Here is a 15118-nt window from a genome sequence, read left to right on the forward strand (position 1 = left end):
TACTGAAGCCATCACCACTACTTCACAGGATACATGTCAGTGGGAAGGTGGAACCATGAACCTGAGCGAGGGATCAAATCCAGGTCTCTGAATGAGAGACAAAGGCATTCCACCCGCCATCTTAACAGCTACACCAAAGCCTCACCCCAACTCAAGTTCTGAGGCTGGAAAATAACTGATGCACTGGCAGTTCTAAGACTCAGAGATGCTCATGTCTACATAAACAGGGGAAATTTTTCCACACAAAGTTTTTAAAGTTGAACTTTCTATTTTAAACAGGAAAGCTGCACTTACACAACTCTCACCTAAAAGCAGAGAGCCTAAATCTGTGAAATGTGGAGTGAACTGGCAAATGCACAATGTCTGTCTCTTGTCCCTCTCTCTCCCTGCCCATCCTAGTCCGTCTTTACTCTCCTCTTACAAAAAATCTTTTCTTTTAAAGCAGCAAAACAACCAAATGGCACATTAAAGCATGCCCCTCTACTATCAACTGATACTATGGAATGCTAAAGACAGAAAATATTGTTCAATGAAATCCTAAATTAAGTTAAATTTACAAATATAAAATTTTATACAAAGCATCTGATAATTGAAGAAAATTGTGGTGTTTATACTCAGAGTCTTTCATATTAAGAACAATTAGGGGCAGGAATTTGGCCTAGCAGTTAAGATGTCAACCGGGACACCTGCATTCCACACTGGAACACATGGGTTCCTCTGCCTGCTGCAGCTGCACCCACGGAGGCAGTAGGGATGGCTCAAGGACACATACTTTGCAAACTGATAATTCAGGTAACATAAAAAGGTAATTATGACCATCTATGTCCTCAAGAAATTATACATCTAGCACTGTTTACAACCTTCTTTGCTAAAAATGTTATGTAGGTATACCTTCTGGTATTTGTTTTCTTCTTTAAAACACTTTTTTATGTGAAAGGTAGATTTTACAGAGAGGAGAGACACAAAATTTTTTCTATTTACTGGTTCACTCCCCAAAAGGCCACAACAGCCAGAGCTGAGCCAACCTCAAACCGCAAGCCAGTTGCTTCCTCTGGGTCTCCCATATTGGAGCATGGTCCCAAGGTCTGGGACCATCCGCCACTGCTTTGCCAGGCCATAAGCAGGGAGCTAGACTGGAAGTGAGTAGCTGAGACTAGACCTGGTGCCATATAGGTTATAACAGCACTGCAAGGAAGAGGATTAGCCTGTTGAGCCACCATACTGAACCCCCTGGGATTTGTTTTTTCCTCTCCCCCTCTCTCACCCAGAGAAATGTTGACTCTTCAGATTCAACTGGCGTACAGACATACATGGAGTACTCACACTATGGTACCTGAAACACTGTTCTACATGTTCAGTGGGCTAAAGCAGCATCGAGAGAACTCCTAACTCCTGGAAGCTGAGAGCAGGGAAGATTTAAAGGCTTCTAAGATGTAGAATCTGATAAAGGTTTTAAGGAGTCAACTCGTCAGGAGGAAAACAAAATCAAGAGTATAGGAATAAAAATGACACTTTGCTGTCACCGTGGATAAGCAAGAAAAATATGTAATTTGCACTTGGAGATAGGCAAAAAGCTAAATGTATTGTCTGTAGCTTTAATGTCTCAAAGGAAAACTTGAGCCTTTCTTTTAACTAAGCTACTGACTTCATTACAAAAAGAAGTCAACTGCAGCCGGCATGAGGACTCAACTGACCGATCCTCAGCCTGTAAGCACCACTCTCCCATATGGGCACTGGTCTGTGTCCACGTTGCTCTGCTTCCCATAGAGCCCCCTGCTTATGGCTGGGGTGAGTAGTGCAGGATAGCTCAAGTCCATGGATCCCTGCACCTGCATAGGAGACCTGGAAGAGGATCCTGGCTTCAAGCTTTAGATCAGCTCAGCTATGGCAGCTGTTGCCATTTTGGGAATGAGCCAGCGAATAAAAGCTCTCTCTCTCTACCTTTCCTCTGTAAATCTGTCTTTCCAATAAATATAAAATATTCTTAAAAACAAACAAGCAAACAAAAAACTTGTTGGGCCCCGTGCGATAACCTAGTGGCTAAAGTTCTTGCCTTGTACACACTGGGATCCCATATAGACATCAATTCATATCCCGGCAGCTCTACTTCCCATTTCAGCTCCCTATCTGTGGCCAGGGAAAGTAGATGAGGATGGCCCAAAGATTTGGGACCCTGCACCCGTGTGGGAGACCTGGAAGAAGCTCCTGGCTTCAGAATGGCACAGCTCCAGCTGTCGTGGTCACTTGGGGAGCGAATAATAAAGTGGAATTATTCTGTCTCTCCTCTTCCTGTATATCTGATTTTCCAATAAAAATAAATCTTGAAAAAAAAGTCGTCATCTGATGTCTGTGACAACAGTTAACATAAGCGATACACTTCATGCATACACATCATGTGAGAAGAGCAGGTATTTCTACCATGAACATACAAATGGTAAACTGAGAAATTGTGGTGATCTTGACTCTCTTTTCTCAAACTTCCAGACTTATTTTTCAAATGGAGAGCACAGATTTTGAAGCCTGCATCCCTCTGCAAACCTTTCATGTAAGCAAAGTTCCTTTTCTTTTCTAAATGCTTTTATCTTCCCTGACAGATATTTTCCAGGCAGAACAAAAGGTGCAATGCTACAGAAGTTTAATCAAAACATGGCATATTTGGAACTGCAAAGAATTCTACTTGATTATTTGAAATGATATACAGAAGGCAAACAAGGAATGGCAATAAGACTAAAATTGTAGACAGTAAAAGTATTTTGGCATCCTCTTGTTCATCAGAAATGTGCACCTTTTCTATCAGCCCAGTAAGTGTGTTTCTTTCATCTCTCCTTTTTTTTAAAAAAAGATTTATTTATTCTTTTTGTAAAGTCAGATATATATAAAGAGGAGGAGAGACAGGAAGATCTTCCATCCGATGGTTCACTCCCCAGGCAATTGCAACAGCCAGAGTGGCGCCAATCCAAAGCCAGGAGCTAGGAGCTCTTCCAGGTCTCCCACATGAGTGCAGGGTCCTCATCTGATTTCATCCATCCTCATCTGCTTTCCCAGGCCACAAGCAGGGATCTGGATTGCAAGTGGGGCCGCCGGGATTAGAACCGGTGCGCACATGGGATCCCAGGGAGTGCAAGGCAAGGAGTTTAGGCACTAGGCCACCACGGCGGGTCATTATCTCTCTCTTTTTAATTATCTTTATTTGAAAGGCAAGAGAGAACAATGGACAGATAAAAAAGCAATTTCCTATTCTGGACTCATTCCCCATTGCCCAACAGGTGAAGCTGGGCCAGGATGAAAGCCAAGAGCTTGGGAACTCAATCTCGGTATCCCAAATTGAGTGGCAGGCATGCAAGCATGACAGCCGTCACCAGCTGCTTTCCAGAGCGTGTGTTTGCAGGAAACTGGAATTGACAGTGGCTCTTGGACTCAAATGCAAACACTGGGATGTGGAATTCTCAAAATGAAAATGGTTTTATTCACTGTATATGTGCCTTAAATGAAAATCTGTAAAAAAGATATGGCAGTGTACACTGATGTTATCCTTGACTTGCTATAGATCACTATACTACTAGTACGTAATACCACAAGAATACCAAATAACACCACAGGATACTGTTAAAGGAAAATCATAGCATGGTGCCACTGATGTGCCCATACCATTAATCAATATTATACTTACTTTGGGAGCAGCAACTGTTAGAAATTTTATTACATGAAAGTAAAGCTCTATGGATAGCATTTGCTTAGCAGCTAAGATGCTGGCTAAGATGCCTACAATCCACACCAGATTGCTGGTATTCAAATGCCAGCTCCAGCTACTAGATTTTTGCTAGTGTAGAACATGTCACCAGCACAGGGTGGAGGATTAGGCTGCTGAACCATGGCAGCAGCAACCTCACATCATGATTGTACTAAGTGTGAGTCCTCTTGCTCCTGGACATCAGTGGCATCTGTTTTACAGCAAGAAAGCATCACATTCAAAGTTTCATACAATTGTTCTTGTCCCTTATTCTCAATTTGACGAAAATTGTATATTCCTTCAAACAGCTTATTTTATATATTTATATTTTATACATTTAAATTATATATCGTATGAATACATGATGAAATGTATATACAAATATAAAATAAAATATGCAATATAATATAAAAATTAAAATTTACATATTAAATGTATTTCCGAGTGTGTGGAGATATCTACCTACCTATAGATATATCTATAGATATGTATCTATCTATAGATACATATAGATACAGGGTGGATATGTATAGATACATATGTATAGATACATATGTATAGATACATATCTATCTACACACACACACACACACACACACACACACATACATATTTCTTTTTAAAGATTCATTTATCTTGGGCCCGGCAGCGTGGCCTAGCGGCTAAAGTCCTCGCCTTGAAAGCCCCGGGATCCCATATGGGCGCCGGTTCTAATCCCGGCAGCTCCACTTCCCATCCAGCTCCTTGCTTATGGCCTGGGAAAGCAGTTGAAGACGGTCCAAAGCTTTGGGACACTGCACCCGTGTGGGAGACCCTGAAGAGGTTCCTGGTTCCCGCCATCAGATCAGCACAGCACTGGCCATTGTGGTCACTAGGGGAGTGAATCATCGGATGGAAGATCTTCCTCTCTGTCTCTCCTCCTCTCTGTATATCTGACTTTGTAATGAAAATAAATAAATATTTTTTAAAAATTCGTTTATCTTTATTGAAAAGGCAGATTTGCAGACAGGAGATAGATCTTCCAACCACTGATTCATTCCCCAAATGGCCACAACAGCCAGAGCCAAGCCAATCTGAAAAAGCTAGGAGCCAGGGGGCCATTCTCCACTGCTATCCCAGGCAGGGAGATGGTTAGGAAGTGGAGCAACCGGGACATGAACCTGTAGTCATATGGGATGCTGGTGCTGGCAGGTGGAGGCTTAGTTTAGCTACTGCGGTGGCCCATATGCAGTCTTTTCTTCGTAAGAATTTCCTATAGCAAGATAATTAATCCTATTATCTATTTAAAATAGACTAGATACTATGTCATTACAAAATGTCCTTACTTACTATGTCCTTATTTCTAATGGATACCAAATATATTTGCACTTCTCTTTCATAGCTGTCATATACCTCACCCTTGCTAAATTTCATCAGCCTCTTTAAAGTAAAAATCAGGGGCCCCACGCAGTAGCCTAGCAGCTAAAGTCCTTGCCTTGAACACGCCGGGATCCCATATGGGAGCCGGTTCTAAGCCCGGCAGCCCCACTTCCCATCCAGCTCCCTGCTTGCGGCCTGGGAAAGCAGTCAAGGATGGCCCAAAGCCTTGGGACCCTGCACCTGTGTGGGAGACCCAGAAGAGGCTCTGGACTCCTGGCATTGTATTGGCGCAGCTCCAGCCCTTATGGCTGCTTGGGGAGTGAATCATCAGATGGAATTCTTCCTCTCTGTCCCTCCTCCTCTCTGTATATCTGAGTTTCCAATAAGAAAACAAATCTTTAAAAAAAAAAAAAAAGAAGTAAAAATCATGAGTAGAGTAAGTTTGAGAACAAACTCTTCTATTTTTTATTACAACTTTCAGTGATAAATTGAAAAGCACAGAATACTACAGCTGAGGAACAGCTAAGCATTGCCTTTGGTTGATTGGTGAAGTTGAGATCGCAGTTATTTCTTTAAAAAAAACTTACTCATTTTTTATTGAAAGGCAGATTTATAGAGAGAAACAGAAAGAAAGCTCTTCAGTCCACTGTTTCACTCCCCAAATGGTCACAATGACCAGAAACAAGTCAATCTGTAGCCTGGAGCGTCTTCCGAATCTCCCACGTGGATGCAGGGTCCCAAGGTTTTGGGACTCCCTCTACTGCTTTCTCAGGCCACAAGCAGGGAGCTGAATGGGAAAGGGGTAGCCAGACACAAACAGTAGCCCACATGGTACGTTCTCACGTAGAGGTAGAGGACCATCCAACTGATCCATCATTCTAGCCCCAAGATTGTTGTTTTTCTTCCTAAACAGCTTTTCTATCAATAATTCTGTGATATATGACTCCCAAAATAAATGTGTTTACATGATTAAATATTTATCTGTCTCCAAACTGTTGTCAACAACATTATTTAATATATCCTTCATCCAAGATACAAAGGATACTTTCAACAAAAGAAGAGAATTTGTAACACCAAACTTTTATTTTAGAGAAAAAAGTACACAAAAAGGTTTTATTATTTAAATCTAAATGAAACAACTTAATATTCAGGATTCTAAATTAGGAATATTAATCTAAAAAGCATCAGAAAATTTAAAACACAAATAAAATTTAGGCCACATACCTGTCATCCAAAACAATGATGATTTCACCATGCTTAAAGGTGAGTTCATTGTCCTCAACAGCTTCAAAATCATACAAAGCTCTCACTTTCCTTGCAATGTTATTATTTAACTGGATTTCTGCAACTGGATATAAGGATTTTGTTTCTGTGTGTTGCTGCTTCTGCTCCTGCAGTGATAGTTCAATAGCTGGTTTGAAAAATTAAAATGTTAAAAAAAAAGCCATGGTTATGTTTAAAAAGAAATTTTGATATTTAATTAGAATAAATTAAGTAAATATTTTAATTGTCCAATTATCACTAAACTGTTAACTTCTCAGGAGAGGGGACAAACCAGAACATTTTTTTAAAGTCACTTTTGGGGCTTGGTGCAGTAGCCTAGCGGCTGGAGTCCTCGCCTTGCACTTGCTGAGATCCCATGTGGGCGCTGGTTCTGATTCCTGCAGCCCCACTTCCCATCCAGTTCGCTGCTTGTGGCCTGGGAAGGCAATCAGGAATGGCTCAAGGCCTTGGGACCCTGCACCCGCCTGGACCTGGAAGAGCTCCTGGCTCCTGGCTTAGCATCGACTCAGCTCCAGTCATTGCATCTACTTACGAAGTGAATCAAATTAGGGGATGAATCATCAGATGGAACAGGGTCTTCCTCTCTGTCTCTCCTCTCTGTATATCTGACTTTCCAATAAAGATAAAAATCTTAAAAAAAAAAGGTAATTTTTGCTCATTCTTCATTATCACATTCTGTCATATACAGCAGCTATTATTTTTATAGCAAACAGATTGTGACATTATAATATGGGTAACTTTCCATATAGGACAAGTCGTGAACATATTTTTGTGCTTTGACTCATTACTTTGGCATTAAAGAAAAGGTGAAATGTAATCTCTCCAAAGGTAGAGCATAACTAGAAAGGAAAATGAATTCATCTTAGTTGTTTCTCTACTTTTCAGATCTACTTCTTTTAGATGAGGTAGAGCTGACAGTATGCCTCATTTTATAATTTTATTTCAATGAAATGCCATGGCCAGAATATTTTAAGCTATATTAAATTACTTGTGCTTCATCATTTACCTTTAGCCATGTCTTCATCTTCTTTGGTTTTGTTTGATGACGTACCATTCTTGGCAGCAGCTGAGGCAATCTATAAATGTATGACTGAAATGAATACAACTATTCTTTCAAAGAAAACACAAGCTCTATAATTACTTGCGACACTAATTTTTAAAAATACTGATATAACTGAGTTTCATTTAAAAATAAAACTCCTTATGATAATTTTAAGTCACTGTTTCCAAATGCTAAAATAAAACAGAATTTTAAGGAAAATATTATAAACTCACAAAGGACACAAACTGGCTTACAATAAGTATCTGACATAGAAGTTGGCATAGAGAGGTACCTAAATATTTATAGCACAAATAAAATGATTTCCTTGTTGAATGCACATTGTACCTGTACAAGGAGAAGTGCCCTGTTGCTATGGGTATGCAGCCACACGATAAGTGCATTTGGAAGGCAAGATAACAATCCCAGAGTAGAGAGACAGTGGTTACAGGTCTCAGAATAGTTGAAGCCCTCTCCTGCTACTCACCACAGTCGAAGGGTGTGTTTTTTTCAGGTGCTCAATGAGTTAAGGTTAGAAATAATGACCAACACATACCATTCCCAGCTTTTACATAAGGCATATTCCCTTTCTACTAGTATAGGGCTAGCCATGGGTCTGAATCAATATCTCACCTGTGACCCTGCTGAAGGAAAAGTAATTCCCTCTTCTTTCATAGATTTAATAGTTGCAGATATAAGACTAAACTGAGGGTCCTTCTGGAATTCTTCTGACCACTCAACCATTAAAGCTTTCAGTTTTTCACATACTTTTGGGTGAGCCTTTTAAAGACAAAGGGGAGAAAATGTAAAGCTGTGGTTATAATAAGTTCTGAAGTTATTTCATAAGCAGAATCACCACCAACATTCTCTGAAATTTAATGAACATCAACAGATGTCCAGCAATCCCTAACTTGGCTGAGAAACTGACAGGTGTCTATTTGTATGTTACAGGCCATTTCCCCTATGTTTTCTCAATACTCTTACACAAATGGTACTTGGAAGTTTCTGCTGCAAAGAAATCAGTAATAATCAGTGCTTTATAATAAAGTTCTCTATGCTCAGCAACTCAAACTGGAGTCAGCAGAGTGGTGGCTAGAGCTTGAAATCTGAAATCACAGAGCTCTGGACAGGAAATGCTGTGCTACTTACAGCTGTACCACCTGGGACAAAGTTCTCTTTAAGCCTCTCTTTGTCTGGCTACAAGATAATCTAACTTATAAGAGTAGTTAACAGCACTAAATAAGACAACATGTGTACAACACTTACAGAAGTAACTGCTTACTGAACCCCAGTCAAGATTAGCTATGATCAACAATACATATGCTTTGAGGAGAAAAGAGTTTTTTGTGTCATCAATTTTTAAAAATTCAAATTCCAACATAAGTGTACTTCAATTTATTTAAAATGATTTAAATGATAATGATGATAATGACTAAGACATAATTAAAATGAAGCGCTGCATTTATTTTTAATGACTTAAATATTTGCTCTTTCCTAAAATTTTACCTTATTTATCACAGCACGAATTTCCGTTGCAAAATCACGGGAACATACTTCCAAGTGAAATATCTTTCCACAATTTGCCACACAAGCCCCAAGAAGCTATCAACAAAAACAAAAATTAATATACAAATGTCAAAATATCTTATTTAACTTACTGAAATAAACATTTAAAATTTGGGTCCAGTAGTAACATGATTTTTACTCACAGTTAGTGCCTGCAAAGCAACATGGGGGACCTTATGATTTACTCTTTTCATTATGGCTTTTAGGCAATCTTTTGCTCTAGAAAGAAACACACATTGTTTTGAGCAAGAATTTAAACATTAAAATTATAAGGTCTTTCATTACCAGAAGTTTAAAATTTAAAAGGTAAAAATGAGGTCCTTGAGACTTCATCTTCTTAAAGGAATAAATCTATAAAACTATTCTACAGGATCTTTTCTTCAGAGACTCAATCATAAATCTTGTTGCAGATGTTGCATATTTCAAGAGATCAAAGATGTCTTCGGCTTGGCACGGTAGTCTAGTTGCTAAATCCTCGCCTTGCATCTGCCCAGATCCCATATTGGTCACAGTCTGTGTCCTGACAGTCCCACTTCCCATTCAGCTCCCTGCTTGTGGCCTGGGAAAGCAGTCAAGGATGGCCCAAAGCCTTGGGACCCTGCACCCACATGGGAGACCCAGAAGAAGCTCCTGGCTCCTGGCTTCAGATCAGCTCAGCTCCAGGTGTTAGGCCACTTAGGGAATGAACTAGTGGACAGAAGACCTGTTTCTCTGTCTCTCTTTCGCTCTGTTTATCTGCCTTTCCAATAAAAACAAAATAAATTTTAAAAAAAGTATATATATCTCAAAAAGGTCAGCTAACAGAAGAAAACTATAGCATGTAAACCATCTTCATTTTTCCAATACAGACTCAACTTTCAGAGAACAAATTTTTCTCTTGGAAAAAAGAGCAATATACAAGGATATTATATTTTAATAAGCTAACGGAAAACATTAAAGTTAAGTTTATTTCAGTGCACAACTTCTTTTAAACTCTCACATACCAGTATAGTCTTGGGTTCAAATATAAACTTGTATATGCTACAAAAACAGCTGAGATGTTAAAGAAGTAGGCATGACGTAGTGGCTTAACATGCCATTGGCAATACCTGCACCTTAGACTGCAGTGCTGCTCACTCTGCACTGCTGGTCCAGCTTCCCGCCCATCTGCACCCTAAAAGACAGCAGATGATGGTCCAACAACTTGAGGTCCTGCCACCCATGCGAGAGACCTCCTGGCTCCCAACTTCAGCCTGTGGGCTTTGGGAAGGAGGAGTGAACCAGTAAAGCAGTCACGTGCTCTTCTATGATCTACAAATAAATGAATCTTCAAACAAACAAAAAAGCTCAAACACTTGTTACTCTTCTATTGTACAATTCATTCAGCTTAGTTGCTGCATTTCCTCTGAAAGCACTCTTTTTGTCTTTTTTTACTATTACTTGTCATATTTATCTATTCTTTATTGAAAGGCTTTCTCATTATATGCTGTATACTTCAATACGAAAAGCCTTTCAGATAAGTCTAAGTCACAGGGAGCTTTCCCAAATAACTAATCTGCCCAGTATTAACACATGTCCTTGTGGTATCTAGACTTTAATTATCTCACAGGGCTCAGGTTTTCAAACTCCACCATTTTTTTTTAAGCTATGATTAATAAAAAAAAATCTAGCCTCCAGTTTGTCTTAACACTTAACCTCCAAATAAATAACAGAACCTCATTTTCCAATGTAAGTAGCATTACAAAAACACCTAGACATTTACTGGCATGACTATGCATCTTACCCATTAGGAGTGCTTCCCACTTTGTCACATATATCCATAATGAGACTCCAGTCTTCTGTGGTGTTGTATTCATTTGTAGCTTTTTCTGTAAGATACATTGTCACATGCAAGAATTAGAGCCTCAATTACATAATACTAAAATACCAACAAAGGCTCAATAGTTAAGTAGTGTCTCTTCCCACAGATTAAAAAAACAATGGATGGGGCCCGGCGGCATGGCCTAGCGGCGAAAGTCCTTGCCTTGATCACCCCGGGATCCCATATGGGCACCAGTTCTAATCCCGGCAGCTCCACTTCCCATCCAGCTCCCTGCTTGTGGCCTGGGAAAGCAGTTGAGGACGGCCTAAAGCTTTGGGACCCTGCACCCACGTGGGGGACCTGGAAGAGGTTCCTGGTTCCCAGCATCAGATTGGCGCGCACCGGCCCGTTGCGGCTCACTTGGGGAGTGAAACATCAGATGGAAGATATTCCTCTCTGTCTCTCCTCCTCTCTGTATATCCGGCTTTCCAATAATAATAAATCTTTAAAAAAAAAACAAACAATGGATGCATTTCAGAAGACAGAACACTCTTGCAACAATTGTGTAATTAAATCACACTGATTCTTTTGTGTTTGGTGACTTCTAATGTATTCAAAATTATTCATGTCATAGCACATATTAGCATTTCACATCTTTTTATTGCTGAATTAACACCACATTGCGCAGGTATACATTTTATTTATCCAGTCATCAATTTATCATTTGGTTACTGCTTTTTAACACTCTGATATTAACATGTATAAGAATAATAAACATTAAACTGAGGTGAGGGGGTTCAAAATGGTATACAGGACTTTTCACGTGGGCATCAGGTTGAATTTGGCTGCTCCACTTCCCATCCAGCTTCCTGCTACTATGTCTGGGAAAGCAGTAGAGAACAGTCCAAGTTCTTGGATCCTTGCACAACATGGGAGACCAGGAATAAACTCCTGGCTTTGGACTAGTGCAATTCTGACCACTGCAGTCATTTGGGGAGCAAAATATGGATAGAAGAGTTCTCTCTTTCTCCATAACCCTGCCTTTCAAATGAATAAAAAAATCTGTTATTTCTTAAAACAAACAACCCCCCCAAAAAAACACCCTAATTACACCAGCCCCTTTTAAGCCTCAGATACATACACATCTTTCTAGACTCTTCTTCACATATATATGGAAAAATAATAGATATACATAGAACTCTAAAAATGGGATTATATTGTAAGGTAACTATAGAAGGCATACAAAAAGACACCCTTTGCCCTGACTAAATTATGAAGACGAGAAACAAAATAAAGAGTACAATGTCATTTTGTCCTTGCCAGTAGAAACTTTAGGCTTAGAAAACAAATAGGCTTGCTCTTGGTGAACCCTGGAAGTTGCATGCCTTAGAATGAGATGGGAGCCAGCTTCTACCCACAGTGGCTTAGCCACTGCACAGCACACTCTATGCAGGAAAAAAAAAAAAACAAAAAACAAAAAACAAACCACTCAGTGTTAAAGACTAGCCAGTCCTATACAAAAGCAGTAAGGATAAGTCAGTTTCTCTCATATTTCCCAAGCAAGCAAATCATTACAGTGAATAAAGAAGCAGGGAGGGGTAGGACATTTTAGAATGACACTAATGAAAGTTTCTTCTCATGAGGGGAAACTTAAGAATAGAGAAGTGTCCCCCATTATATGCTGTGAGATTATGAATTTTAGGGGGTGAGAAGTGGAATGCTATGTTTTTTGAACTATGATTTTGTCCCTAATTCTTACAGGACTTTATACTCCAAAGCCATAAATTAACAGTACCAATGAAGATGAGAAATTTAGCCCAATGATGGTGTTCAGAGGTGTGGCTGAGGAGGAGGTCACTGAAGGTATGCCCTCTGCCAGCATCACAAAAGTCTGAGTTTGGGACTAACCACACTCTAAGCCTCCTGGGTCACCACATAATCCCTCCCACACTCACCGCCTGCCTTGCCCTGGATGCCCTGTTCTACCTCAGGCCTCTATCACAAGAACACCATCACCACAGGCAGTGCCAGTGGGGTCCGTCTAATCTTGGACCCAAGAAATACTTCTTCACTACATGAAGTCTGCCTGCTTCATCATCATAGTGATGAAAAGCTGACTAGTACACAAACTAATACTGTGATCACATTAAATGTATCATTTCCTAATCTGCATTTCCACATATATCTCTTCCTGTACACATCTATACCAATAGTTTAATAGCTGCATAATGTATCATTGCATAAAGAGTGGCCACAAAGTCCTTAATACAAGCTGGTGAGAAGATACCAGCAAACTGTGGTTCAAATCTACTAGAACTCACTCTCTTGTCTTTGTTACAACTACTGGTGTTGCTTGTAAGGATGCGGAATAACGTCCCATAACTAAAAGGGCAGCCTCTGAGGCACAGGCCTTTCTGTAGATGTTTCGTAACATAAATAACATCCGTCTCTACTTCTAAATCTCCCCTCGCCTGGAATGAATGTAAGCTCCTTTTTTTGTCTGCCTGTTCCTAATGATCATTTATACTACATAAAATAGTATCTAGGGTACACTAGGTGTCAACACGAATGAATGAAAGTTGTGACTCCATATACTATTACCCTGGTACAATACTTGAAATGTGGGAAAGAATGGTAGCACTTCTAAGTATGTGAACTTTAATGCTTTAATTTTTTTTTAAAGATTTATTTATTTTTATTACAAAGTCACATATACAGAGAGGACGAGAGACAAAGAGGAAGATCTTCCCTTCGATGATTCACTCCCCAAGTGACCGCAATGGCTGGTGCTACGCCAATCCGAAGCCAGGAGCCAGGAACTTCCTCCAAGTCTCCCATGTGAGTGCAGGGTCTCAAGGCTTTGGGCTGTCCTCGACTGCCTTCCCAGGCCACAAGCAGGGAGCTGGATGGGAAGTAGGGCTGCCAGGAATAGAATCTGCACCCATATGGGATCCTGGCACATTGAAAGCGAGGACTTTAGCCGCTAGGCCACTGCGCCGGGCTCAATGCTTTAATTCTAATGTCCAAAGTAATCCAAGAGATGTCTGTGCAAGCCTCTTCGTGTGTGTGTGTGTGTGTGTGTGTGTGTGTGCAAGCTTCTAAACCAGCAGAGCCTTGCTGCTGAGCAAACATCTGAGATGTTGTCAAGTATCAAGTTTCAACAGCAGCATCACCTGGCAACAAAAGGCAATGGTATTTGGTGGGCTTGTGACATTGCACATCTCTGCTTATCAAAGAGAAGCAAGAACTCTTAGGAGACTCAGCTCTGGAAACAGGGTTACGTAGGGAAGACAACGCCTTGAAAGATAGGCAACAACTTCCTTTACTTAGGAGTGCTGGCTTAACATTCCAAGTCCAAAGGCAAACCACACAGAACCCATCTGATTTGCCTGCATCACACTAATTTTTCCTCTTATGATGGAGTTTTGTTTGTTTCTGCTGTAATAAAATCTTTCTTTTGATAGCAGCACTTGGCTATTTTAATTACCTCAAGATGAAATATTCACCCATATTCTTTTCTGTATGTTACTTCTCTTCTATGTATACATTTATAGCACATCTGAATTTCATTCAATAGATTAGGGATGGCACGCATGTGATAAGGATAGAAGACTATTTTTACTATTTTTTTTTTTTTTTGCCAATGGTTCCAACATTCAAGACTCTTTATTTCTCATATTCTAAGAAACGATCAACATCAACGACATGTATGTGCACAAAATATACACAAACTCAAGCAACTGAGCTTGATTTTGGACCATATGGTAATCATGCAGTAGATAAGTTATACTACAAGTCATTTCTCACGAGGTCATATAATGTAATTAAATATAAAGCAATTTTTGAAATATCAAAATAGAATACTGTCTACTTGTTTTTTGATTTTCCTTAAGAATGGAAAAATTCTGACCTAAATACTCTATCAAGCACAGTATGTTCTCTACAAATAAAGTACTCACACTTACACTTCTTAAAAAAAAATTAAGATCTGAAGATTTTATAATGGCCTGCCAAGGAGTGCATTTTTTCAAGTGAACTATGTAACAGTTAAATTATGTACTTAGATGCATTTTAAACTCCTAAGAAATTTTAAATATTATAATTAAGAAACAATTATTTTATAGCATGTCACTTTGCCCAGTGCTTGGCGCCCTATCGCACATTGTCTTATGTCCAATGCACAGAGGCAGAGAGCTCTCCTGGGGCATAAATGCCAAACTGCCTGGGTTTAGTGGGTGTAAGTCATAACATTTCATCACCAAGCTCTGATTATTGTACCTAGAGAGCCTCAAATACACAGTGAAATAGTTCAGAAAGATCCCAACAGTATCATAAAGAATCATTCTATCAATACCTGCAA

The 15118-nt window shown here is 39.7% G+C and overlaps 1 protein-coding gene across 2 annotated transcripts in view; it reads right to left on the reverse strand.

Moving 5' to 3' along the window:
- STAM2 (signal transducing adaptor molecule 2) overlaps window positions 1–15118 on the reverse strand; it is a 42488-nt gene that overhangs the window by 18953 nt on the left and 8417 nt on the right. For both annotated transcript variants that reach the window (XM_058664481.1, XM_004577165.3), the window contains exons 2-7: window positions 10741–10825; window positions 9122–9197; window positions 8919–9014; window positions 8046–8192; window positions 7380–7449; window positions 6314–6500 (exon numbers count right to left, since the gene is read on the reverse strand). In XM_058664481.1, the coding sequence (XP_058520464.1) occupies window positions 6314–6500; window positions 7380–7449; window positions 8046–8192; window positions 8919–9014; window positions 9122–9197; window positions 10741–10825 (661 nt within the window). The remainder of the gene's footprint in view (window positions 1–6313; window positions 6501–7379; window positions 7450–8045; window positions 8193–8918; window positions 9015–9121; window positions 9198–10740; window positions 10826–15118) is intronic.

Source organism: Ochotona princeps, chromosome 5 (genome assembly GCF_030435755.1).
Source record: "Ochotona princeps isolate mOchPri1 chromosome 5, mOchPri1.hap1, whole genome shotgun sequence".
In the NCBI taxonomy this organism is placed as follows: domain Eukaryota; kingdom Metazoa; phylum Chordata; class Mammalia; order Lagomorpha; family Ochotonidae; genus Ochotona; species Ochotona princeps.